We start from the raw sequence: 25156 nt of genomic DNA on the forward strand, positions 1-25156 counted from the left end.
AAAAAAAAAAAAAGGCTGCACTGGTTAAATGAAAAATCTCTAGCGTATTGTTAGTTAATTAATTTACTGTCGATAGAATAATCAATTATGAAAATGTGCAGCCCTGGTATGCACAAATGTTTYGTTTTCTTGACACGGTTTGCATCATTTGAAATTATTCCCACATTTTCTCCCCGTGGTGATCCTAAATCAACATCTCAGCCGGCCAACCTTGATGTCTTTCTCTGTTGTTCAGATGGAGCTGGACAGATCTGCTGACCCACCTCCAGCGATCTGGGTTTCCACCACCAAGTCATCTGTGAATAAATGGGTAAGCATGCGTGACGATAACCGGCCGACTGGCTACACGCTAACCAGAGCCGGAGCTGCCACCAAGTCAGGAAGAATCCAAATGCTGTTTCTTTATGAGGCTTTGCAGTTCTTTTGTTTGCGTTTGTAGTCGCTAAAGGGAATGCACAACTTCAGATCATCAGGGGAGTACGACAACGACTGCACCACCCCTCTGACTCCGCTGTGTACTCAGCCAGAACAAGTTATTAAGGGTAAAGTATGACTGACTGGATCAGGGRGAAGCTCTCCAGAGCTCATTTTCACACATTTGCATAAAGTGTAAATAACTCCTGTTTTCTAGGAGGTGCCAGTATTATACAGTGCCACATTCTGAATGACAAGAGACACATACTCACCAAAGACACCAACAACAACGTGGCATACTGGGATGTGCTGAAGGTAAATCGACCAACTCCTGCTGTTCATCCAGGTATCTGTTGGCTTTCCTGGAAAACTCCCAGGGTTTCCATGCTGCCTGAAAAAGAGAAGAGAATAGGCCTGCCACGAAGTTTTGCTGGACGATAAATTGTCCCACAAATTATGATATCATTGTTTTGAGAATACTTTCAAGTGATATAGTGATAATGGCATAATAATGCAAGTTTSCCCTTTCAAAAACAAGTGAAGTAATTTATTATTTAGCCTCTAAGCAAAATTGGCATTCCAAAAAGATGAATCATCATATCTGTAATGGATGCTAAAGAGTTAGCTGGCTAACCAAACCTCCTGCTAGTTCTATAGAGGCTACYTTTTATTCATTTCTTGATTTAAAGTGAACCAAAAAAAACACATAATGAACTCTGACTTTAAAATCAAAACATGATTTTTATGTACTGTCATGTTTATCTTTTTGTTTGTTGTTTCTTCCCAGGCTTGCAAAGGAGAAGACTTGGGCAAAGTGGAATTTGATGAGGAGATTAAAAAGCGGTTCAAGATGGTGTACGTGCCAAACTGGTTCTCTGTCGATCTGAAAACTGGAGTGAGTTTTTATTTATTTATTTATTTTTTTTATCATCTTTGACTTGTATTAATTACCTTTCCCAACTCACACAGCTCGTTAATGCATCTAATAATAATATGATGTCACTCCTTTTATTAGTATTATTTGTTTGTTTATTTCCATTAGATGCTCACAATTACTCTGGATGAGAGTGATTGCTTTGCTGCTTGGGTGTCTGCAAAGGATGCTGGGTTTTCAAGTTCTGATGGATCTGATCCAAAGTGTAAGTAATCTTTCTTTATATTAAAATACACACCAATCAGCCGTAAAACTGTGACTACTATGTGTATGGTTCTGCCTTCATGCTTCAGAAGGATTAGTGAAATGCAGGGACTATTTGTTATTAACTTTAGCTCTGTTGTTATTTTATTTTTTTCCATTATTGGATTGACATTTTTAATGGACCAAACCGTCACACACAGTGGTGTAGCGACCGTCCCGTCGCTAGCTGATTGACAGCTAGTAGCGATCATTCCTGTTAGCGAGAAATATAAACCAGACAAAATGGCACCCAAAAGAAGTTTAGTGGTCCAGAAAAAGAAACCAGAGGAAAAGAAAAACCTGTTAAAGGTTATGCATTCGTTATGCATAAGTGGAGTTGCRGCATCTTTTTACTTTTGTTAGCGAGCTTTGGAAAATTGTTATGTAGCTGGCTGGAACCTGTTCATATATAATGTGTTTAGYGTTTGCTTCATGAATATGTCAGACGAGTGAATAGTCTGTTACCATGGGAACAACTGATTAGACCCGTTTCTTCAGATTCTAGCACGGAGCTTTTATAAATAATMAAAATCTGTYTTTTCTTTTATTGATGTATTTSATTGTTGTTTTCCTTTTTATAGTTTAATTCATCTCAACATGTGTAGTTTTAACTGTAGCCTTGTGAAATGTCACAGCTCGTGGCATTTTAGTGGCCCATCTGAAGGGTTAAGTATCTCTTAACTCTCTTATCAGAGTACAATCTCAGAATYGTAGTGCGATAAACTACCATCGATTCGTAAGAAGGTGAATGATTTTAATTTTATGCAGCAGAGGTCAGAACATTTACGACTGATCTGAACCGTAATCCTGCGTCTTCCTCATTTGCAGTGAACTTGGGTGGCTTGTTGCTCCAAGCTCTGCTGGAGTTCTGGCCCAGAACGCGCATCAACCCCATGGACGAGGAAGAAAACGAGGTGAACCACGGTGAGAGGATGGTTTTCTGTTAGATCCAACAGTCTGGGGACTCTCTCTGTGTGTGTTTGCAGCGGTCAGCCTGTCTCACCGCTGGTGTGTGTGTGTGTGTGTTTGTTCACAGTGAACGGTGAGCAGGAGAACAGGGTGCAGAAAGGAAACGGATATTTCCAGGTCCCGCCTCACACRCCTGTCATCTTTGGAGAAGCAGGAGGAAGAACTCTCTTTAGGTTGACATGAGTAAACATTCAGGATCCTCTGTGTCGGTGGAGTGATGGGTCTCTAACTGCTCCGTGTTTCTGCTGCAGGCTGCTATGTAGAGATTCAGGCGGCGAGACTGAATCCATGCTGCTGAATGAGACAGTCCCACAGTGGGTCATTGATATAACTGTAGATGTGAGTATTGACGTGAAAACCTGGAGTTTCTTAAATTTATAGTGGAATAATTTTAATTGGAGCCCCTTTTTAACATGCACCAATCAGAACACTGTAGATAATTTCCTTTTGTTTTCAACTTTGGCTACTTCTCGTTTCCCTTTAAGAACTAAAATGCAAGTAGACTCTGGGGTTGAAATGATTAATCAGCTTAATTGAATTATTGAAATAATCATTAACTAACTTAGTAATCAGTCATTAAACAGAGAATGTAAAGTTTTACTTGAACTATATATTCAGAGCAGTAACTAAACCAAAGCTGGACAAAAAATGTTTTGCATTCAAGATGAAAAAGAAAAAAAATTGTAAATATATTCTGCCCAGAACTTCTCAAATGTCATATCTGTAGCTTCATCTGGTTCAAATTCTGTTTAAAAAAAATCCTACCTTTGCTGTCCAATTATGTTAATCCCAAAAACATAACCCTCATATCAGAGGAAACATTCCCTGCATTCTAGAAACCAGATTTGAAACAACAGCACATTTAATGTCAGAATTTTGATGTTCTTGTCACGTTTGCTGATGCTAATTACCCGCAGGGACGTTACTCGCTAACATGCTCTTCCTGTTCTGTTTCAGAAAAATATGCCCAAATTCAACAAAATCCCTTTCTACCTCCAGCCCCATTCTTCTTCTGGTGCAAAAACTCTAAAAAAGTAAGCCGCCGGAGGATTCTGTCCATCTGAGCAGCATTTAAGCCTTTACTCCGTTACGTACCTGCCGTCTGCGTTGCAGGGACCGTCTCTCGGCCAGTGATATGCTCCAGGTGAGGAAGGTGATGGAGCACGTTTACGAGAAGATCATAAACCTGGACAACGAGTCGCAGACCACCAGCTCCTCGGCCAACGATAAACCCGGAGAGCAGGAGAAGGAAGAAGACATGGCGATGCTCGCTGAGGAGAAGATTGAGCTAATGTGTCAAGACCAGGTGCGCTAAAGTTTCTTCCTTCAAAATAACTTTTTTTTTTTTTTATGCACTTTTTGAAAGAAATGTTTCGTCTCTGTAATCTTTTTTTCTTTATACAGGTTCTAGACCCCAACATGGACCTGCGGACAGTTAAACATTTTATCTGGAAGAGTGGAGGGGACTTGACACTTCACTATAGGCAGAAGTCGACATGAAATTTGTCATTTTTATAAGCAGAACTCTTGTCATTTGCCAATCACCACCCACCTCCACCATGTAGTCCCCACTCRACCCCATCACGTGCTCCAGAGTCACCGTATCAGTGAGAAACCAGTAAATGTCCGAGGACATGATCCATGGTGTATCTATCATAGGGGAAGTGACCAGAACACTCCAGCGCAGCCAACACACTCCTGAGGAAACAGCACTGGTTGTTCCACAGGTCAAGGAATGACTGTTTTTTTTTTTTCCCCGTCACACAATTTCAGCTACCTGTTTTTCCGTTCCTCGGACCTTTGCCTGTCGGGCATCCTGAAGCGACTGACGTTAGTCCGTGTTTGAGTGTGTATGGATGTAGTAGACTGTTGGCTCTAGTACATTCCAGAAACTCTTCCCCRTTTTACACACTCTGCACCCGTCCTCCGCCGTCAGGACTACTCCTGGTTTCTGCGTTAAAACGAATCCTCATCCGCTACCTTCACTTTGAACTCGCCCACCGACTCAGACGCCTAATTGTTGCAGAACCTCACTCTGTCTTCGTCTTTTGTTTTTAGCTGTGCTGTTCTCCATGAATGAATGTTTTGTCTTTTTTTCTGTAAATATATTTGCAATTTTCTTTTTTGTTTAAATGAGTTTTGGGTTTAGCAGGATTTTTTTTTTTTTGTACAGTTTCTGTAAAAAACAACAAAAAAAAAACTTTTTTTTTTCTCAAATTGCCAGAGCACATTGGTCATCATGAAAGTAACTTAACTTGATTTTTAAGAGTTTACCCTGACAAATGTTAGTTTTTTTCCAAGTCACTTTAGGAATTGGAAACAAGTATAAGGTATATATCTTAATAACAAGCAGTGATTTTGATGGCAGTGAGGACTGTTCTTTGTGTACATGTCATTTAGATTTACTAAGAGTAACTATAACTTGAAGGGGGATCTCAATAAAAGAGCATTAGGAGCATCCAACCACTGTGGGAAACTCACCAAAGTGAAATAAACGCTAACGGTTACGTCTCTCTTGGAGGTCTCGGAGCAGAGATCTTTTCACTGTAAATCTTCTGGAGTTAATTTTGCCATGACACGCGTGTGTGTGTGTGTGTGTGTGTATGTGTGTTTGTAACGCCATAAAGGAAAAACACATGGAGCGAGCTCTGATTGGCCAAAACAAGAAAACCCGGAGAGAAAAAATAAAGATAGGAAATGTACCTCAAATTAGGCCATACTACTGCAATATTCCTTGTAATAATTTGTGAAATATGTATATTTTAGGCATTCAAAGAAATAAATTGGAATGGTCTTCAGAGTGACAGATCTGTAGGGATGACAAATGGATGTTTGTAGGGCTGTAACGTGATCAGCTGATGAGTGTGGAATAAAAACAAGGGACMCTTTCTTTTAAATCGATTGTTTAACAATCAGCTCACCCATTTCACAATCATTATGCATTCATTCCTAACTAAAGTACATGATGGCACCTACTTTAATGAAAATATTCAGCCCCATAAAGGGAAGAGAAAAAAATAGAGTACTTCAAGAATCTCAGACTTCTACTTACAAAAAGCTTTTCTCATCAAAAATACATTAGAAATTTACATTATTTTTTGCATAGACGACATAAGTAACAGGTGTCGATGATGCCCAGTAGTAGAGATGCACAGATCAGAGATATTTTTGGGTCTGATTTCAGATCGTTTTGTAAAGCGTCAACTTGACAGTACAGACTTAAGGACCATAATCAACAGGCTTCAATTTATCCTTGTTCTGATTGGTCAATTATGGTCTGAATAGCAAGGTGAAGTCACACAATGCTGCAAAATGACATGCTTTAAATTTAAAATGAAGACAAAATCACTGATTTAATCCAGCTTTAGTTTAGATAACGATACCCATCATAAACAATAATCTTCGTTTTCTTAAGATTTTAGATTTCCAAAAGTTCCAACTCTTCCAAATTATGCCGATTCGCCAAGAGAATGGCGGCTCAGAAGAAAAACAAAAAACGTTTGCYGTCATACCTCCAGCCTTCCTGTTATCTGTAGAAAATCTTGCTCTCGCTCACTCTCTTGCAGCTTGAATTATTCCCAACTAATGGCAACTACAATTTCACAGTTTTAAATACTTACATTGCTGTGCTTCCACTGACTTTAAACACCTTATATTTGTATGATGCTGAAGATCACTAAAAGTTATTCACTCAAAACATCCAAGAAAAATCTGAATTAAGATTGTGTGGCGGACTGCTCCGCACCATAACAGCAGGTTGCACAATGAAACAAACCAACATAAATTGTGAAGGAAGAAAATGGTCACTTTCTGCTGTAGCAGCTTAATTAAACAGACATCTCTCTTCCTTTAAAACAGCTTTTTACAACTCTCTGCATCCTCTAAGTGTTCATTATCAGTGTTTTCACACCTGGAAGTCCAGTGGACTGCGATCAATTTGAAACCGAAACTGCAACATTTGTTACATTTTCAAGCTGGAGCAGTTCGTTTTCACACTGCACTGTCAAAACTAAAGCCTTTGACAAATCAGTTCCCCTCCTCGCCTGTGGTGGCGCTGCATCAAGAACCACTGAAGGAAACGACATGAAAACCTCTGAAGGAGACATCAGCACAACTTCCTTCATGAAATGWGAACAAAACATTTTAGCGGGTGTAGGATTTATCTTTTGCCTGATAAAAGACCATGAGCCAGTTCTTCTGCTCATGATCTTTTGTTTTTGTAAATACAACCAAAACAAACGGCTAACGCGCGTTTGTTTTGGTTGTATTTACCCAGAATGCCCAGCGCTAGTGGTAGATCTAGCTCATGGTTATTTACCAAAGACGAGAGTTAAATCCTACAACAGCTTAAGTCAGACAGCATTAAATATTTGCTCACAAGTAAGTCGCACTCGTGTCTTCTTCAGAGAATTTTGTGCTGTTTCTTTTAGTGGTTCTTGAAGCAGCGCCACCCCGGGTGAGGAGCAGAACGTGTTTTTCAAACAGTTTGGTTCCTAAAACATACTGTAGTGTTAAAGAACTGCTGAAAATGTAAGAAATATTGCAATTTGTGCTCCCAGTTGAGCCGAGTCTACTGAACTATCAAGCGTGAAAACAGCTCACTGAGCCAGAAAAGGCCAAATCTCAAGTCTTCCTTGCTCTGTAACGATGTCCATCCTAACAATTGTTGTTTATGCAATCTGCAAGTGATATGGTATGGTGTGTACACCCCAAAACATATCGGATTTTTGAGTTTATAGTCAGGTTACTGTGTAATTTATCAGTGCATCTCTTTTAATAAAAACATGGGCAGACAGCTAGCTATACATGAATAAAACTCTCCAATAGCTATGCTGCTGAAAAACAGCAATTACAATAATTAAAACTAAAGACTTTGTTAAAAACACACCAATCTTATCAGAGCTGGTGTGAAACACTTTCTAAATATTACAACAAACAACACATCTCAAACATTGCTATAATAAAAGCCCTTTAAGTTCCAATCAAAAGGAGACCACGACTAAAAGTGTCCCATGTCCAATGTTTAAAGCTGAGTAATCACTATGTAAACAACGCTCCTTCAAAAACACTAGGAGAGATGGAACGGTGCACCAGGAGGACAACTGTGACCTATTTTACCAGCCAGCAGTCTAGTAGTGTTAGAGAAGTTCGTAGTGTTAGAGACGTGAAGGTGCAGCTGTGCTTTKCAGTAGTCGACGCCTTTGTCTTTGGAACCGTTCAAGTACTAGTCTCTTTAGTGCGCTAGAAGCAGCATTTCAAAAACCCGTGTCCACTAATTTCCCACCAAACAAGCAAATAAACCTTATGCTAAAAAAAAAAAAATATGTAACTTAATTTTGTATTTGTACCTTAAGATATCGCCCTTCTTCCATGTTAAAGTCTCAGCTAGTTCCTGTAGTGCAACAATCTGGAATAACTTGGTCTGTCTTACTTCCTACCTGCGTTGCTGGAAAAGTAGTTTTAAGGTTTTCAGATAAGCTGAGGAAATACAAAAAGTAGGGCTGGGCAATTTAGCTTGATGACAAAATAAGTTTTTTCATACGGAATCTGATTTTAATCTATTTTTTTCCTCATTTTCTTTTCTAAAAAAATATCTTTACAAAGGGGCTTTTACGATTTTTATTAGGGCCTGGCTACAACAATATAGTCATAATATTTCCAGAAAAAAAACATTGTAAAATTATTAAAATGATAACTTATTTATTAAAAACGTATCATCGCACAACTAAATTCTTGTAATTTTATGACTATATTTTTGTAGTTTAAAAAATAATCTTAGCGTGGCGTTTATATTCCATCAAAGAGTTGACTTGAAATCAAAGTCCAAATAAGTAGAGGCTAACTTGGCCACCATCTTGTGGCCCAACTTAAAATAAAAATTAAAAAAAAAACAAAAAAAACCGACAAAACGGATTTAATGCCCAGCCCTAGTTGAAATGCTTTTTTACAGCAATATAGGGCTTCCTTTATAGAAATGGATAAAAGATATGTAAATATTGATTGTCTACGCCACGATGCATTAGCGTTGCCTCCATATGACCAAAGGAAAATTTAATCAAAATGTGTTTTTTCTGGTTCTCCCCCACCGCTCTGATGATCTACAGGCTCTGCTGACTCACACGCCGACGCTTGCGCATCGCCAAAGACTTGAAAGTCCGCCTCATTAGCAGCCGCGGTTGCGATCGGGTCTACTGGAGATGGGCATGGAGGCTCTTCAGCGAAATGCTGAAGAGCCTCCACAGGAAGGGACTGCACACCCAGAGGTGGACTCGGGGTGCTGCTGGTTTCCATGACGAAGCTCTGAAGGTCTGCGGACTYGGTGCGAGGGGGAGACGTTTCAGCTGGAGCTACTCTGGAGTCAGACCAAGTGTCAGGAGCGATGAGAGAAGCGTGGAGCTCCACAGCTGCATGGGAGACCTGCTCCAGTAGTTCACTCTGGTTCTCTGCAGATGATGAGGGCAGAGCACTGTCCTCCAGCTCCTCTGCATGGCAAAAAAATCAATCAATCAATTTAAGTTTATTTCCATCGCTGAAAACACTTGATTCATCTGGTCACTTACCAACACCAGATATGTCACCCTCCTTCTCCTCGTGCATCGCCAGGGAAGTGTTGGTCATGTCGATGGACGACGTGGACACGTCCAGCCTGTCCATAAGATCTGCAGGGTCAGGGCTCATCACTGCCACCTCCGAATCAAATAAACCTGGAGAGAAAGATCGCCAAGCAGGCAAGATTTTCAGCAATCTCCAGTGATCATACTTTATGTTCATAAATGAGCAAAAAAAAAAAAAACAGGAATCTGAACTGACCAGAGTCCATCACCGTCTGATCTGGTGAAGGTATCACAGAGTCTAGGAGGGTGATCTGCTCCACATCTAACAAATCTTCACTGGGGGTGGAGGGGGCCATAAGAGGCGCCTGGAAAACAAAAAAAAAATTCATTACATGGAAGGGAATAAATGCAGCTGTGCTTTGCTGATATTATCTCAATAGTGGATGTKGTTTGTCAGCATAAAGTTTCTCCGGCAAGAAAACTTGCAATTTTACTGTGGTTTTGACTTTTCAAGTGTACTTTGTCTGTGTAAATTGTTGCAATGAACAATAATATTGTCATTTTGAGACCATTTTCAACTCATAATAATAATAATAATAATAATAATAATAATAATAATAATAATAATAATAATAATAATAATGGTTATTAATGCAAGTATACCCATTAAAAAAAGCCTTTTATTTCTAGAGAACATTTAACACTTTTAATATCCTAAAAGAGCAAACAAAACAACTATTAAAATGGTCTATGAAGTCTCTGTAACCACAATTGCATTTCAAAACATAATAATAATAATAATAATAATAATAATAATAATAATAATAATAATAATAATAATAATAATAAGCTTATACAGTGAAAACAGGTAAAAGTGGAAGGTAGTGCAAACTAACTACTTTGTCCTGAGTGTCAAATGTTGGCAGCGTTTCTCAAAATGCCGGCTTAACTACAGGTTGCATTACATTAACAAAACTATTGTAAGATATTATTCCAAACAMAAAAGAAGAAGTAACTATTCTCATACATGCATAGATTCACATTTACCTCTGTGTACCCATGCGTTGGCTCCTGTGGAGAGGATTTCTCTTCTGCCACTGGGATGGAGGGCTTCTCTGTCGACATCTCTGTAGTCGCAGGAATGCGGTGCAGGTAGCCATAACCGATGCCACAACCCAAGCTAAAGACAAACATATTTAAGAGCTTCCTGATTTTGTACCCTCATTAACAGCAAAGGAATGCATATCTCATAAGTTATTTAGTGAAATCTTGGGGACAAGTCACTGAATTATTAAAAAAAAAAAAAACATTCAACCACTAAGGCAGGAAAAAGGAAAAAAACACAAGTATATCTATTCATGAAATTATGAACCTTTGTCATTTTAAACACAAGCATTAATAAGCATATTTACAAGTTTCATTAAGTAGAACTAAAGACTTCTTAAGACCTTTATAATGCCACCTTGAATTAAATTTAAGACCAAAAAAATATAAATATTGTGAATGGTTATATTATAATGAAGCATAGCATAAATTGTGACATTTCTGAGGTTTCTTTGTGGCTCCTAGCAGTGGCTTTGTGCTTCTCACACTGCATTTGGCTCTCTATAGCTTTAACCCCGGAGATGCCTAGCTCAAAAGTTTGCTTTGTGCAGAACGCACCTGGCTAGCATGGGTTGGTAACAGAGGTGAGCCAGTGGCAAAAAAACAAATGTCGTCCAGCCAAGTGTTAAGACATTTGCACTCACGAATGATAGACGCCAAAGAGCTGGCTAGCTGTTGAGATCATATTAGCAGCTAGTTAGCGGTAGCCTCAACCGCTTTGAGTCGCAGAATGAATTTAAAATGTCTGCGCGTGACTCAGAATTTGGTCTGACAGAAAACTACTTATGCCACAACATTTAAGACATGAGATCAATATATTTGAGACCAACTTGGATTTGAAAAATTTCAGACATTTTAAGATTTTAATTGTAGATACATGAATTTAAGGCTTTTTAAAGGGTGCGCGGATACCCTGTTATTTGCATAATAAAACAGTGACAGTCAAGAAATGTTGCTGCCTCTTACCTGCCCTCTCCTCCCCACGCTCCATTGGGTGTGACCATCACGTCTCTGCAGTTGTCTGTTCGTGTGTTGTACACCAGCAGCTTCAAGGGTTTCCCTTCATGGGCTTCGATCAGCGAGAAGAAGTCCTCTGACTGTAAATCATAAGATCAGATCAACCTAGCTTTGTTATCCAATTTGCCAAATAACACACCACACGTAAATTAAAAGCTACAGACGCATGCTGATAAAGAGGGGCTATTAAAGGAGCCTTACGTCTTGCAACACCTGATCTGCCCCGACAATGTAGTCACTGTATGACTGAAGACCTGCCAGTGCCGCTGGTGAACCGGCTTCTACGTCCTAGGAGAAACGGKTTGRACGTGAAGCACACAAGGGAACTCAAAAATTWAAAAAATGCTTTTAAGTGCATCAAGGTTGAAATAACAGTCGGAAAATGAGTTTTCAGAGTGAGGAAATGGCTCACCAGTACGTGCCAGACGTTCTCATTGGCTCCTTGGTAGCTGCAGAAGCGAACACTGGCGCCCAGCAGGCCCTGTCCCCCCCACATGTTACTGGGCACCACCTCCAGCTCTCGGACGCCGGTGGTTTTGGTGCTGTACACCTCCATCCTCACAGCTCTCTCCATGTTGGCTTTCAGGAGCTCCTTCAGCTGCTCGTTTTCCTCACTCTGGCCCACAGACAAGTGAACAGGAATCAAAACAGAGATTTTTAAACAGCATTCTCACTTTATCTGTTCTTCTATTGTTATGTATTGAGAGAATGGTGGTTATGAGATTTTTTATGGTGTGATCTACCYAAGAAAACACTACACAGCATGATCTACTATAATAGTCTATTATTCTATAAAAATAATAATTATGCCTACAGCTACTAAATATAAAATTGGGAGATTTTGCACACATTGATATGCAGTGGCGACTGCGATTCAAAGTATTATGCAGCTGTGGAGWATACAAAGTTGCAATTACTGCGTAAAACTTACGAGTCTTTCGTTGTCCAGAGACAGAATGAAGTCAAAGAAGGGCTGCAGTCCGGCCTTTTCTGCAGGAGAATTAGGCTGAATCTGTCACAACAAAGATAAGGAAGCTCACGTTAATGCTGCTGCTGTGTTCCTGGGCAAAGCATGAGCAAGTTTGTACATTTCAAATGTCATAAGCAACAGCAAGCATCTGCGACTATGTTACAGCACAGATTGAAAAGAAACTGCCTCGAGATTGTTCAAAGCTGAGCATCTACTAAATCAAAAATCTCTTTTGATTGTGAACTTTTCCTCTGAGTTACTATGACTGAGTTTCTGAGTGGAGGTCTGGGAAATCACTTKGAACATTTTATTACAACCACTTTTATTTGTTGCAACAYTGTCACCAAAGTTACATACGAATRATRWMWAATKTYAMWWYTWMSYWMKWYKYTWKTTTTTTTTWKWRTWWKRKSTSTKTWWWRTRWRRRRMAMAAMWSYKSYSMMRMRSARAMWSTKYWMAAWAWTWWTKWWRTARYARCMRKMKKRWSKWMTWMTWMKTWGTTKWTKWWKWWTRKYRGMWKRKKGKKYTMTWTWTAKWKWYWSKKKTKYKMWWWKWRWAWMWYTTWTWWWARMKYTTTTTTYTSTRTKTRWAWRTSWSWKTWWAAAAAAAACCCCACCTCGCTATATTCGTTCGTTGTCTGCTAAATAATTTCAGAAACACAATTAATTAAACGCTATTTATTCTGRCCGGCTGAATGAACYAAAGCTCTCTCCAGGAAACATTTATCCTCCTCTCTTGATTTATCGTTGAGCTCGTTATTTAGCTCAACGCACCTGTTGTAAAACGAGACAAACACGGTAATTGCGACCTCTTCGTTACAAAATAACTGTTCTTAGAAATGTTTCTATCCTGTAATTTTCTCCCCGCGGRGCGACGGGTAAACAATGCCACATCATCGTTCGTGTTTTAGAGGCTCTTGAGCCGCAGCTCCTCGGCTAGCTAACTGTTAGCATACAGTGAGGACTCCAGCTAAGCTGCTGCGCTTTTCAAACAGAGAGACTCAGCCAGCCTTACGCCGTGGACATGGTATCCGTACGTCCCTCCCTCGGGGGCTTCTGAGCTCTGCGATAATCCCATTGCAGAAAAGAATGATTAATTTTATTAGTGTTATTAAAAAAAAAATAACGACASAGAATTGCTATGGTTGACACTTCGCAACCATTTTTAGCAGCCCAAAACAATCGAGCGTCGCTGCTATCGAGCGCCAAAACTGATCTACACTGCGCATGCGTACGTATGCCATTAAACTGGAACACATTTTATGTGGTTAGTTCAGGGATGCCCAAAGTGTGGGCCGTGGCCCTTGGAACAATTTTATGTGGCCACTAAGTTCAGTTCAATAATGCTTCAAATTTGGCCCTCCACTGGGCACTTTTGTCATTTTGTAGCATGTCAATTTCAATGMSAAATKTAATTCTTCTTTAACAGAAAGTGTTAGTTCCAAAGTAATTTTTAATGGTTGTGTATTAATTGTAATTTCATAGTAAGTAGAAATATAAACATCCAGGAACTTTTTGCTAAAGAAGAAGAAAGCAAGAATATAGCACGTTATTGATTCTGTTACATTTAATTCATAGAAGGKTTTTTTTCTGGACCAAATAAACTGAAAGTTAGGAAACTGTGCACCTTGATTCATTAACAAATGGTACGTTTAAAATCACAACAAAATTATTTTGCATTTTAAGTTGGAGATACAATATGGCCACCTTTGTACTTTCAACTGTGGGATTCTGGCTCATGTTGCATAAAAATCAAACGTCACCAGTTTAGTGTCTCTTTTTCATTCAAAATAATCAGTTTATCTATTATAATTAATTTTTGTGCCAAACAAATTTTTTGGAATTGCGGAAAAACGTTTTCACTGAACACGTTAAGCATTGCTATATTGTGGTGAATGGATCATACGATATTTTTTTTTATAACGACCAGTCTTTTGTTAACTCAGCAGAGAGAGAAGTCAAGTTTGTTTGCATGGTGTGTCCAAGTTTCACCCGGTCACAATAACACATTTCAGCAACAAGGCAGTTCAAAGACAGACAGCTTTTAGCTCAGCAGGGACTAGCACTTAAGTGTTCCCTACTGGTCCATGTTGTCCTTTGTTCGTTTTTTGGCAGAAGCTCGTTTCTGATTTACAGTGCAGGAAATGTTTGATGTGAACAGTTTTATTCCAGATTTATTAAGACAAACCTCGTCTGGTTTCAAAAGATGGTTATGTTGGTAGAGGATTCTGTGACTGTCGACAAGGTCCACTGAGCTGGCAGTACATGCTGTTTTAAGCCAATCATTAATCAAAAGCAATCTGCTGTATCTTTCATTTCTACATCAAACTTTCTGTAGCGGTCCACCATTAAACACCTTGGCTTTGAGATAATCAGAAAACAAAATGCAGATGTACTCCATAGTTTAAAAAAGGAAACATTTGTTTTAATGAATCATTGCTCTGTTAACAATAGCACAATATTTATATTTGGCCTTTTTTTTTTCAAATATATTATTTAAAGATCTCTAAACATTATGCATCATATACAAAATCCATGACTATTCACTGAACAATTACAGAGCTACATGAGTCAACACTACAGCTGAAGCAGATTTTATTAGACACTCCTGTAAACATGGAGTCAATGGTAAAATGAAGATGAACATCTGACTTTGATTTGGTTGCGGCAGAACACTGAAACGGGAGGAATTACAGAGCTTATAGCAGCCGACATATTTACATATGGGGGGGGGGAAGTACACCAGCTGCATTTGTTTTTGGTATTGCTCAAACAAACGGACCAGAAATGCTTCACRGGGACTTAAGCAACAATTAATCTTGGGTCAGCATGAGATTCGCACAGTATAATAACCTTGCGCAAAAACACCACAGTGTCACRGCATTTAAACAACAAAAATGTATGCTAGATGTGTAATATGATGCACTTTCCTTTAAAACGGGAAAGCTTATTTGAGCAAGTAGTGGAAAAAGTAGGGAAACCCTTTATTAAGCCAGTGGGTAAAAAAGCCATAGTCCACACTTAGTGGACTATGATTTCTGGGAAAATAAATTCATTTCCATACGTTATGGCCTTTCATCTACACAAAAACTCWGTTTTATACTACTAAAAACAATTGTTTACAAACTCCGACCAAAGTGGAGATTTGAGAAAACTCATATTTAAGTTTGCATGTGTGCATGGATCCCACGCATTACAGTCTAATAAAAATAATGAGCAAATATATCCACATACGTGATTCCCAACCGACATCGTCTTGTGTTTTAACTAACTTTAACTACTTTAAAAGTAGTTCAAACTATAAATCTGTCCACACAAATGAATCTCCTGGCGCCATGTTTAATTCCTAACAGGAAATCGCAGTTGTAAGCCGAGATATGTTTTAACTTTGCGCTACACTGCCCCCTAAGGGTTTGGCGTGGTTAAAACAACGCTCCGGGTCGGAACTGAGTATGAGTAGGTTCTTGTTGATGAAAACTATTCTRAAACCGATCCCGTGTGTACGATATGATTTTTAAACGATGTGGTAGAGATATTCGTTGTCATAAAGACCTGGCTACGTGTGTRCAAGGCCTAAAATTCACTCTTCGCACTTTTATAAGCATTTCATTGAAAGGGCTAACCGCTAACCGKCCCAGGCATACTAACCATAAGATGTTTTCTGTACTGTGGAATAAAAACATCTGCAGTAAAAAAAAAAAAAGCTTTAAATATGGAGTCTATAGAACAATCTGACACACCACTGCGTTCATACMCTCATAGGTAAAGGAAAACTACTGATTCTCGACTTGAACTTCTGCCATAACAATACTGGTTATTATTCTGATGTAAACTCTGCCATTTTTACCAGTTAATAATTATGTCACCTTTTTATGAGTTACCACTCATAAAAATAATCACTGATTAAATAAATAAATACGTATCAGCCCAGTAAACAGGTACTCAGAGTATGTTCTGGGAAATAATCAGAGTGATGTGAGAATGATTCCCAAATCCAGCAGAGCATGACTTATCCTCATCCACAGAGTTGCTGTTTTAATKAATGTGCTCCAACACCTAACTCTTCATTGCATGTGATACTGCATTGCAGTTCATATGCGTACTTTGTGCATGATATTGTTGGTCATGGTAAAAATTAAATACATCCCATTACAATTTTATTTTAAGGAATTAATAAAAATTAAGCTAATTATTCAAGTGTGATTTCTCTTGAAGGCAAAAATAATATTCCATAAGGAAAAATAGGTCTTTGCATTTAGAAATTATTATAAATAGTTTTTTTGTTAAAAAAGCACTAATGTGGGCGTTTTATTAAATTGGCTATGAAAGCGGAGTGTSTGAATCAGCCAATCAGAGACTCTAGGAGCTGGGTGCTCGACTCCTGCTGTGGTAAATTYACCGAGCTGAACAGCTGGAAGTGCTGGAAGCTGTCAGAGTGTCTGTGCTCTTTGAAGGAGCTGTGCAGCGGTCCGGAGGGGTAGTCCCTGTGGAAGAACTCCAGGTCGGAGTCAGAAGAGAGGCTCAGGTCCATGTATCCGCTGAAGGAGTAGCCCACGGTGGGAGACGGCGTGTTAGGAAAGTCCTCGAAAGAGTCCTCGTTGAAAAAGTCTCTGGATTGATTGGCGTTCTCGTCAAGATAGTTCCTGCTGGCGTCAATGTTGTCTGCGAGCGCAACGGGTGAATGCGGTCTGTCGTCGTCTGTGTTTGCAGAGCTGCATCTGTGCCGGTTTTGGGTGCACGAGAAGAAGTTCTTATTGCCGGAGTCATGGGTCAAATCTGCGTCTCTGTCCGGAAGAGTCTGGGTCCCGCTGAAGAATTGTCCTGCGTCGCATTCGGAGGAGGAGAGGGAGGATTCGGACATGTCGCTGCTGCAGCTGTTCTCCTCGACGACCAGCTGCAGCTGGTCGTCAGGGATGCAGCGGAAAGAAGGAACGGCGGGCATGGCGAAAGGAAGCAGGTCCTCCTCCAGGCCGGACCTGAATGGACACCTGCTCTCCTGCGCGCTCTGTTCTGCACTGCACTCGTGTCCTGAACAGTCTCTGAGCTCCTCGGTCACGACCGCCTGCTCCCCCGAGACAAACGTTTCACGTCGTAGTCGCCTCTGTAGCTCCAGCCTCATGAGCGTGTGGATGTAATGAGTCTGAACGCGCCGGGCGTCRAACTCGATGCGCCCCTGAGCGTTTCCGCAGCTGTCCTTGGTGCAGCCGCAGGGGAAGTTGAAGCGGTCCACCTGTTGGTCAAAAGAAAACGGTCTGTGAATTCATCAAATTCATCATTCGTTAACTAATTTGTCTCGTATGATTTGCACGGTATCTGCTAGTTTCAGGAGGTCAAATTTAAGATTTTTAAAGACCCGTTTTTAATGTAGTTTGAATTCAATTTAAGACTAAAACTAAATATAGGGAATGGTTAGGAGATTGTGCTCTATTACAAAAACTATCCATTTGGCTTTGTGGAAATGATAGAGGCACAAAGGATAGCTAGCTGCTGGTAGCCATAGACTGCCATGAGTCACAGAATGCAATGAAGATGTTGCGTGCAACCCAAATTTTTTGCTTGACAAAAAAAAGTCCCAGGAAGAAAACAACTACATGAAAAAGTTCTGCCATGAAAAATGTAAGACTTGTGAACAACATGTTTAAGACCAAATTACACTTTTTAAAAATGAATTTAAGGCAGTAATTTTGGACAAAGAAACGTAAGACTTTTTAAGGGTGCGTGGACACCCTGGCTTTAGAGCTCACTGCTGTCCAGCACACTACGGATGCAAGTTAGCGATTAACGAGTTAATCTAAAGCTGATTGATCTTATTAATGGACTGACTATTAATTGAGCTGTCATGCAGCTCCGCTGAATGAGCGCTGTTAAGGTGATAGCTTAAGGAACTTGTCGAGTGTTTACATTTCAAAACAGAACCGCAATAATGGCCATTTTGCATTCCACACCGGACTCTGTTTGGACCATTTCCCTTTTTCGTTCCGTTAAGGCCCCGCCATCTTTGTTTCTGTATCAACTAGCTTTATTTAAGAATGACCAGCAGCGCCCTCTTCTGAATGGTGGCCAAATTACAACACTAAAAGAAGGTCAAAGAAGACATTACAAGTCAATCAACTGGAACTTATTTTAATCTAATAAATCATTAATTGACGTTTGCATCCCTGTTGCAGACATATCTTTTTTTCAGATTTTGTTAACATTTTCCCAAGGCTTTGAGGTCATTAACGCAAACACGACTTGTTGCGAGTCAGTGTTGTACCTGGCACTTGATGCCCGCCTGACTGCAGGCGCAGGTCTCYGGCTCGCAGAAGCCCCGACAGTCGCAGCCGCAGGCCTCCCTGAAGAGCCGCAGAGCGTGAAGCTGCCTCTTCTCCTCCTTGTCGATGACCTTTGCCCCTGCCGCMAGGAGGAGAGCCTGTCGCTGTTTGGAAGAGAACGGCTGAAGGTAGCCTCCGTCCTCCAAATCCGACTCACTAACATGAATGTCAGGGTCTCCACCCAGAATTTGATCCGTCGTCAGCTTCTCCGCTTCGTTTTGGTTGACGGCTCCGCTTATGATCAGCTGGAATCAAACACAGCAGCGGCTCTAGTTAGGAGAAACGTGAGCGAGACCAGTGCAAAGCTGAGATCACGCGCACTCACTTGGTGTTTTAGTGCCTCAAACCTCTCTTGAATTAGTTTCTCCCTGTGCCTCTCTCTGCGCCTGCTGCGCTGCTCCACTGCATGCTCGTCCACGGTGTACCTTCGGAGGGCGCTGTGTTTGCGCACCATGCCCAGGGTGGCACCTCCTCTGCTGGGCACGCTGGTGAAGCCCTGGCAGCGGGGGAAGCTGAACACCGTCACCTGGTCGAAGCGCACGCTGTTTGGCTTTTTTGAGAGCTTCGGCTTCTTCAGGATGGGCCAAACTGGTCAGGTTTWWAAAAAAAACAAAAAAAACATCACAAACATTAGATAAAGCAGARAGCATTCTATAAAAAAACATATCTGCAAATAAAAACAAAATATATACCGCAAGTATCACCTATTAAAACCACAAACCTCCCAGATTTCATGTGTGTAATCTAAGTTTTAACACTATCAGCTCTGCTAGCTGAACATTTTTAGCGTCTTTTCCATGCTTAATATTGTTTTTCTCATTCTTTCCATTTTGTTTTTGATTTGGCTGCCTCACTTTATTATTTATAGTACAGTAATACACTTGGCGTCTGCAATTTCTGGCCAAAATGTTGAAAACCATTTATCATTTTCCACTGCATGGTGAGAAATTTATTAGCACTGTGGTGTTTTGGCAAGAAGATTCTCGGCTTCAGTCCCAGATAAGATTAGGAGAAAGTTCAAGGATTATGAATCATTTTATTGTAAATAAGCTGCCCATCCACAAAATTAGTGGTTCAGTTCAGCCTCAGATACATACAGATACATGCGTAAAGCTTACAGATAATCACTATGCGAGCACAATTAAAATAAAAAATCTTTAATGGACTGATTAAGAACAAGTCTGACTTTTGCCGAACCCTTTGTAATTTCCMAAGTGGCCACTAAGGGGCGTACTGCAGGTGCTTGGCTTCATTTGGGGTSGACAGTTGAACACAAGTGAAAAGGAAATGCCAAGAAAGGCTTGTGTAAACAAGTAACCGATCAGCTGCAGAAAGCAGATGAACTTGTTCTTCCTTTTATTTTTCTCTGCAAAGTAATCAGACCCTCAGTGGTCTGYGACAGCGTCCGTGGGGTCAGAGTTTGACCTCAGCAACAACATGAAGCAGATCCAAGTCTGAAACCCCAGCAGCAAAACGTGAAGAAAAGCGAGCCCAGCTGGTGGACCAGTCTAAATCTGTTAATCCTGGACTGTGCAGTATTGGCTGTGTTTGTCCTGAGGAAGAGATTACTGTAGCCTTTCTGAAAACATCTACATAACCCCGGTGTTTGTTTCCACGCCAGTGTCCACACTGAGCCTCACACTTCCATYATTTTTTGGGCTTTTGGTGCAGGACTAGGCGTGCTTGGATTTAGATCTTCTTGTTCTTCTTGTTTATATTGGCTTTTTTTCTGTTTTTATTTCCTTCCTCTCTAAATAGYCGAGTTCGCTTCTTGCTTTTGTGAGGATTATTTCAGCTCCCCGCARAGGGAAGGATGTGGTCAGGGCTTTATTTGTTTGGGAGTTTCATTTTTTTCCCTTTTTCATTTATCATTTTAATATATTATTTTTGCGACATCGTTCGTGTTTAAATACGTCTCCAGTTCGAGATTGAACAGGATAATTTACGCCGCCGATGAGTGATGGCGAGAGCGGCCTCCTATCTAAACGAAGCCATTTGATACGATTTGTTTAAAATGATCCTGCTATTCAAATTGATCCCACTACTTCTTATTGCTCAAGCAAATGATCTAAGCTCTGCAGGAGCCGGCCCCTCTCTGCGYGTCTTATCTGCAACGGGGCTTAAAGGCTGGGCTGGCGTTTTAAATATATCAGTCAGTCATAACTTCTGCTCCAGGTTGATAAGAGACACTCCTATAAAACGCTGGTGAGGAAACGCGGCGATAAGGAAGGAGGTTTGCATTATTTGAAAGACGAGAGGAGGGGAACAAACGCGAGCGGGAGACTTACTGGGCGATCCGGAGGCTGACGCAGGACTGTGAGGTGTGAAGTCGTGGTTCTCGGAGGAGCTTCCCTCCCCGTCCGACTCCCACTCGGAGGAGGCAGGAGAGGAGAGGGAAGATGGAGAAGCAGAAGAAGAGGAGGAGGAAGAGGAGAAGGAGGAGGAGGTAGGGGAGTAGCAGGGATTTTCCTCTACTTCTGCAAACTTCCTCTTAAGGATGTCTCTCATTGTTTGGCTGTGGCTGTGGTTCCTAAACGTTCTGCAGGAACACAGGAGAAACAAAAACACGGGTTTAAATAACTGAACATTGTGTTGTAATAAATGTGCAGCCTAATAATGGAGGAGAAGGAGGAAGAGTTTTGGATTTCAAATTGAAGTGCTTCAAAGTCCTAGAAACACCAAAGYGGCAAGTTCCTTTAGCAAAACACTCTGCTGCCCCTCCCCAACCTGCTGCTGCATGCTTACTTCTTGTGCATTAATCCAAAACGTGTGTTATTCATTATAGGATCTGCTATGCTTAAAAACTTTTAAAGATCAATGCTAATGCTAATTTTTGACACATATAGCATCTGATAACCCCTTCTAAAATATATAGGTCCTAGCATTTACAGGACAAAAAAAAATGTATTCACTTTGTTTTTTGTTGTTTTTTTTCCATGTTGAAATTAAGTTGTATTAACAAAAAATAACATTTTAAGGATTCAGTTTCAGAAAGCCAGTGAGGATTTGGTATTCCTGTTGAGAACTTTACCTAATATGAGCACCCATGTAAAAAATAAGCATTATCCAATAATATATTGTATTTCTATGGTAAAGTTTATATGAGCACTTTTTTTTTCTGCTAACATGAGACTTTAAACTAAGCTAAGGGAGAATATTAGCTTGTTCTAGTGTCTTTAGTATAGAAAACAGATTGCTAAAATATGCAATATTCTGTACATTAAAGATAAATTACGTCTAAATTTAAGGTGTTTTTAAATTATTTTTACTTCTATTTATCAAAGATACAATAACACATTTATTTTATAGAAAATATTATTCCAACTGTAAAATTAATGTCACATAAGAAGAAATAATTGATGCTTTTTTGTTTGGAATAAAAACAGTTAGGCCATGTTTAAATGTGTATATTTGTTTCTTTTTCACTGTATTTTTAGTCAAAGTTATGATACTGTAACAATCTCATATCAATGAACAATGACACTAAATATGCTTTGCACTTTTTTCTTTTTTTTTTTGCAAGTGACAAATTCAGGAATGAGAAGCACTTCCTGGTGGAGCCGGTTCCCAGCCATCAGTTTGTTTAGGCTAATTCCATCTTGATAGTGATTTACCTAGAAACCAAACGTGTTTCACAAGCTAATTCGGAAAATCCTCCTCTCMATTACAACTAGCCAAACACTTAGGAGACGCAACAGCGGCAGAGMAACTTCACGACTCTTCTTTCATTTCCCTGCAGAGTAATTAACATTCCAGTGATKCCTTAAGTTTCTTTTATTTGTTTTTGTGAAGAATACATGGAAACGCAGCGTCCAGCGGTTGCATGCTCAGGGCTGGGCGATCAAGAGGCTGCTATTTTTGGATACGAACATGGAAAACGAATCCAAACAGGAGCGCTTTGAGGGAAACAGATCTTAGCCGAAGAGAGCGCTGAAAGAAAGGGCCGTCAGAGAACAATGAACGATTTCTCACGGTGAAAGTTACTGACTGATGTTGGGCTGAAACAAAACAGACAAACTGATTTCCTAATGTAATGCAGCCTCAGTTTAAACTAGTTTGTCTGATTACACAATTACAGCAGAGTGAAACCTAAGGTCCAAATTTTATTTCTATTTGCAACATTTCTTTTTTTAATAATGTCGCATCATTCTGTTTGCTGCCACACTTTTAGAGAAAAATAGCAAACAAAAGCAAACGTACCGCAATCTTACAATATGAGTAGAGATGTACTTATCAGGCTTTTTTGGTATCTGGTTTTCTTTTAGGCCTGACTTCTCAATTTCAACTTTGAGAGATTCCAGTTTTTATTTWAAAAAAACAAAACAACTAGAAAACAAGATTATAACCTTTTACGCATCAAAGCACGTCTTTATATGTATCTACAGTTTAATAAACTAAAACGTTGCATTAAAATACAAGGTGTTGGTTGAAAATGGTGGGAGGTCTTAGTTTTAATGCATTTAATGAATTGGTAAGTATWCAGTGTTTAACTTGCACACCACCAGGGCCGGATAAGGGCTCGTGGGCTGAAGCCCGTTTTGATGCCATATTCCAGAAAAAATTAATAAAAATATTTTATTCATGCAAATMACATAGCATTAATAGGTAGGCCTATACATTTRATTGGTTGGTTTAAAATGTCCAGTAAATGTCTTCATGTTGGACTTGAAAATATGATATACTTAAAATATTTGAGTCAAGTTTAAATTGATAAAAATCCAGCACAAAAAAAAMCCAAACATCACATGTGAAATGAGCATGTGACTTTAAAATGTTTGTAAAGCATACACACTTTTTTTGGGTGCCCCTCTTTCCTCCAAAAAGCTTGGCGCCCTGGGCTACTGCCCTTGTAAGTCTTTTCTAAAGTCTGGTTTATCACATCACCAATTCAATTTAATTTCCCTTTGGGATTAATAAATTATATTTGCATTTGAATTCCATTGAAAGACGGTCGACTCTAATCTGTGGCTGCTTGATTGTTTCACCTCTGAACAAATGTACAGCTTGTACAAAGGAGCTAAAATAGATAATTCACTTATCATAAAGGAAAGCATATTATAACATATCTCAGTATGAATTAAGGGCCATTATCTTGCCCTACGTAGTACATAACAGGTAAGGCTTTCTGGTGACTTGAACCAGTGAAACTGTGTGTGTGTGTGTGTGTGTGTATTAACAGAAGACAATGTCCTGGAATCATTGTTTAAAAAAAAACAACAACTGGTGAAACAAGAGACAACTCGGTCAGCTTATTTGGGAAGAACACTCAAACAGTAAAACTCCCTGCATGACAGTGTTTTTATCTCTCCTGCGAAACAAATGTTTCCACAGATTTAACACAAAAGAAACAGTGGCAGCATTTCCAATTAATACTGCGGCACAGAGAAAGTGTAAGGACAGCCTCCTGTCCCAGTTCCATCCCATTTATTACATATCTGACAGAGCAGAAAGACTCGCTGCACATCTAGGTATCCACTGAGACCGCATCAATAATTTAAAGGTTCAAAGCAGCGGCGGCAGCACACTGTGCGCGTGCGCGTGCACGTGAACCAGAAGACCGACTGTCAATAAATTCATGTTCTGACGATGTTACACTGTTACRTTACTGAGAATTACTTCTTCTTGCTTTCTCTTTTTCCCTGTCGCGTTCCCTGCAGGAATGTTGCGCGCATGTCACACTGGGTTTGCACTGAAGCAGCGCAGGGGTCGTTTCCTGTTTGGCATAATAACAGTCATTAGGCAGCTGACCTCCTGACCTTTTCGCCGAGGAACACGCACGCACGCGCRCACACACACTCGCACATACTGGGTTCATGTCAGCTACAATGACAACAGTGTTCCCCGCTTTCTGTACGCCACGAACACTGCTGTGCCACAGGCTCCATTTAAAACTGGGCACATTTCCAAAAAGACTGCTCCACAGCACCACAGTCATAAACTTCTTGAAACAATTGGTGAAAGTTTCTCTAAAGTTCATATGTTTATTTTAATCATAAAAACTGTACAATTGCCAATAATTACCAATTAATTGCCCATAAATCACATTCACTTTAGCAACATAATTATTAAAACGATTAGGCAACTATGGGCTGAACAAATTACAAACTGTAACACTGAGGAATACAAGCGCATGTAGATATATTTTTTGTAGGTTACTTACCATAAAGTACAGATGAGCATGCTAGTGAAGAGGGTCTGAGACTGTCACGAAGTTACAGCTCTCGGCGGCCGTCGGGCCAGCTGAGCATTTTGTTCTGTTTATGTGAAGCTGCACAGTAGTACTAGTGTGAATATGAGAGGACTGGTTGGGAGCAGCCAAAGACACAGCCTGTGTCAAGATAGTTCACCGTTCTGAAACCTCCTGGAATCTCGCACCTGCGCACAACTGCCCAGGTCGTTAGCCATGCTAACAGCAACATTACCGCTTTCTGCGTATCACGACTAAACGATAAATTATTGTTAGACCTCAAAAACATTTTGACAGTTTAATCTTAATGTTASACTTTAGCCCGAGTTATAGAATACCGAAACCTTTACATTTTTCGRAATTACATTTATCGCAGTCAAGTTAAGCGAAGCAGGAAGCGCCCCGCAAAGCCTCCTCTTGTTTGGGACATGTCCTTCTGTGTGTCTTCTC

At 40.0% G+C, this 25156-nt stretch overlaps 3 protein-coding genes across 3 annotated transcripts in view; 1 reads left to right on the top strand and 2 right to left on the bottom strand.

The window, feature by feature from the left end:
- Positions 1-4224, top strand: part of LOC103479180 (WD repeat-containing protein 48) — an 8944-nt gene extending 4720 nt beyond the window's left edge. The window contains exons 5-15 of the mRNA XM_008433474.2: positions 147-310; positions 440-542; positions 632-729; positions 1202-1309; positions 1457-1553; positions 2420-2515; positions 2628-2733; positions 2812-2899; positions 3518-3594; positions 3674-3866; positions 3965-4224. Of these exons, the coding sequence (XP_008431696.1) occupies positions 147-310; positions 440-542; positions 632-729; positions 1202-1309; positions 1457-1553; positions 2420-2515; positions 2628-2733; positions 2812-2899; positions 3518-3594; positions 3674-3866; positions 3965-4060 (1226 nt within the window). The 3' untranslated portion in view covers positions 4061-4224. The remainder of the gene's footprint in view (positions 1-146; positions 311-439; positions 543-631; positions 730-1201; positions 1310-1456; positions 1554-2419; positions 2516-2627; positions 2734-2811; positions 2900-3517; positions 3595-3673; positions 3867-3964) is intronic.
- Positions 4225-7312: 3088 nt separating this feature from the next.
- gorasp1a (golgi reassembly stacking protein 1a) lies at positions 7313-13411 on the bottom strand. The gene is made up of 9 exons (XM_008432941.2): positions 13221-13411; positions 12167-12247; positions 11648-11851; positions 11437-11523; positions 11185-11315; positions 10162-10294; positions 9371-9479; positions 9121-9264; positions 7313-9042 (listed from the first exon to the last, which is right to left on the bottom strand). Exons 1-9 carry the CDS (start codon positions 13281-13283, stop codon positions 8612-8614), a joined length of 1383 nt encoding a protein of 460 aa, XP_008431163.1. The 5' UTR covers positions 13284-13411; the 3' UTR covers positions 7313-8611.
- Positions 13412-14608: 1197 nt separating this feature from the next.
- On the bottom strand, positions 14609-24875 carry LOC103478858 (cysteine/serine-rich nuclear protein 1). The gene is made up of 5 exons (XM_008432940.1): positions 24680-24875; positions 20808-21058; positions 18845-19107; positions 18462-18764; positions 14609-17435 (listed from the first exon to the last, which is right to left on the bottom strand). The coding sequence occupies exons 2-5, from the start codon at positions 21025-21027 to the stop codon at positions 16548-16550; spliced, it is 1674 nt and encodes a 557-aa protein (XP_008431162.1). The 5' UTR covers positions 21028-21058; positions 24680-24875; the 3' UTR covers positions 14609-16547.
- Between the last annotated feature and the right edge of the window lie 281 nt (positions 24876-25156).

The sequence above is a fragment of the Poecilia reticulata genome, linkage group LG17 (genome assembly GCF_000633615.1).
Source record: "Poecilia reticulata strain Guanapo linkage group LG17, Guppy_female_1.0+MT, whole genome shotgun sequence".
Lineage (NCBI taxonomy): Eukaryota > Metazoa > Chordata > Actinopteri > Cyprinodontiformes > Poeciliidae > Poecilia > Poecilia reticulata.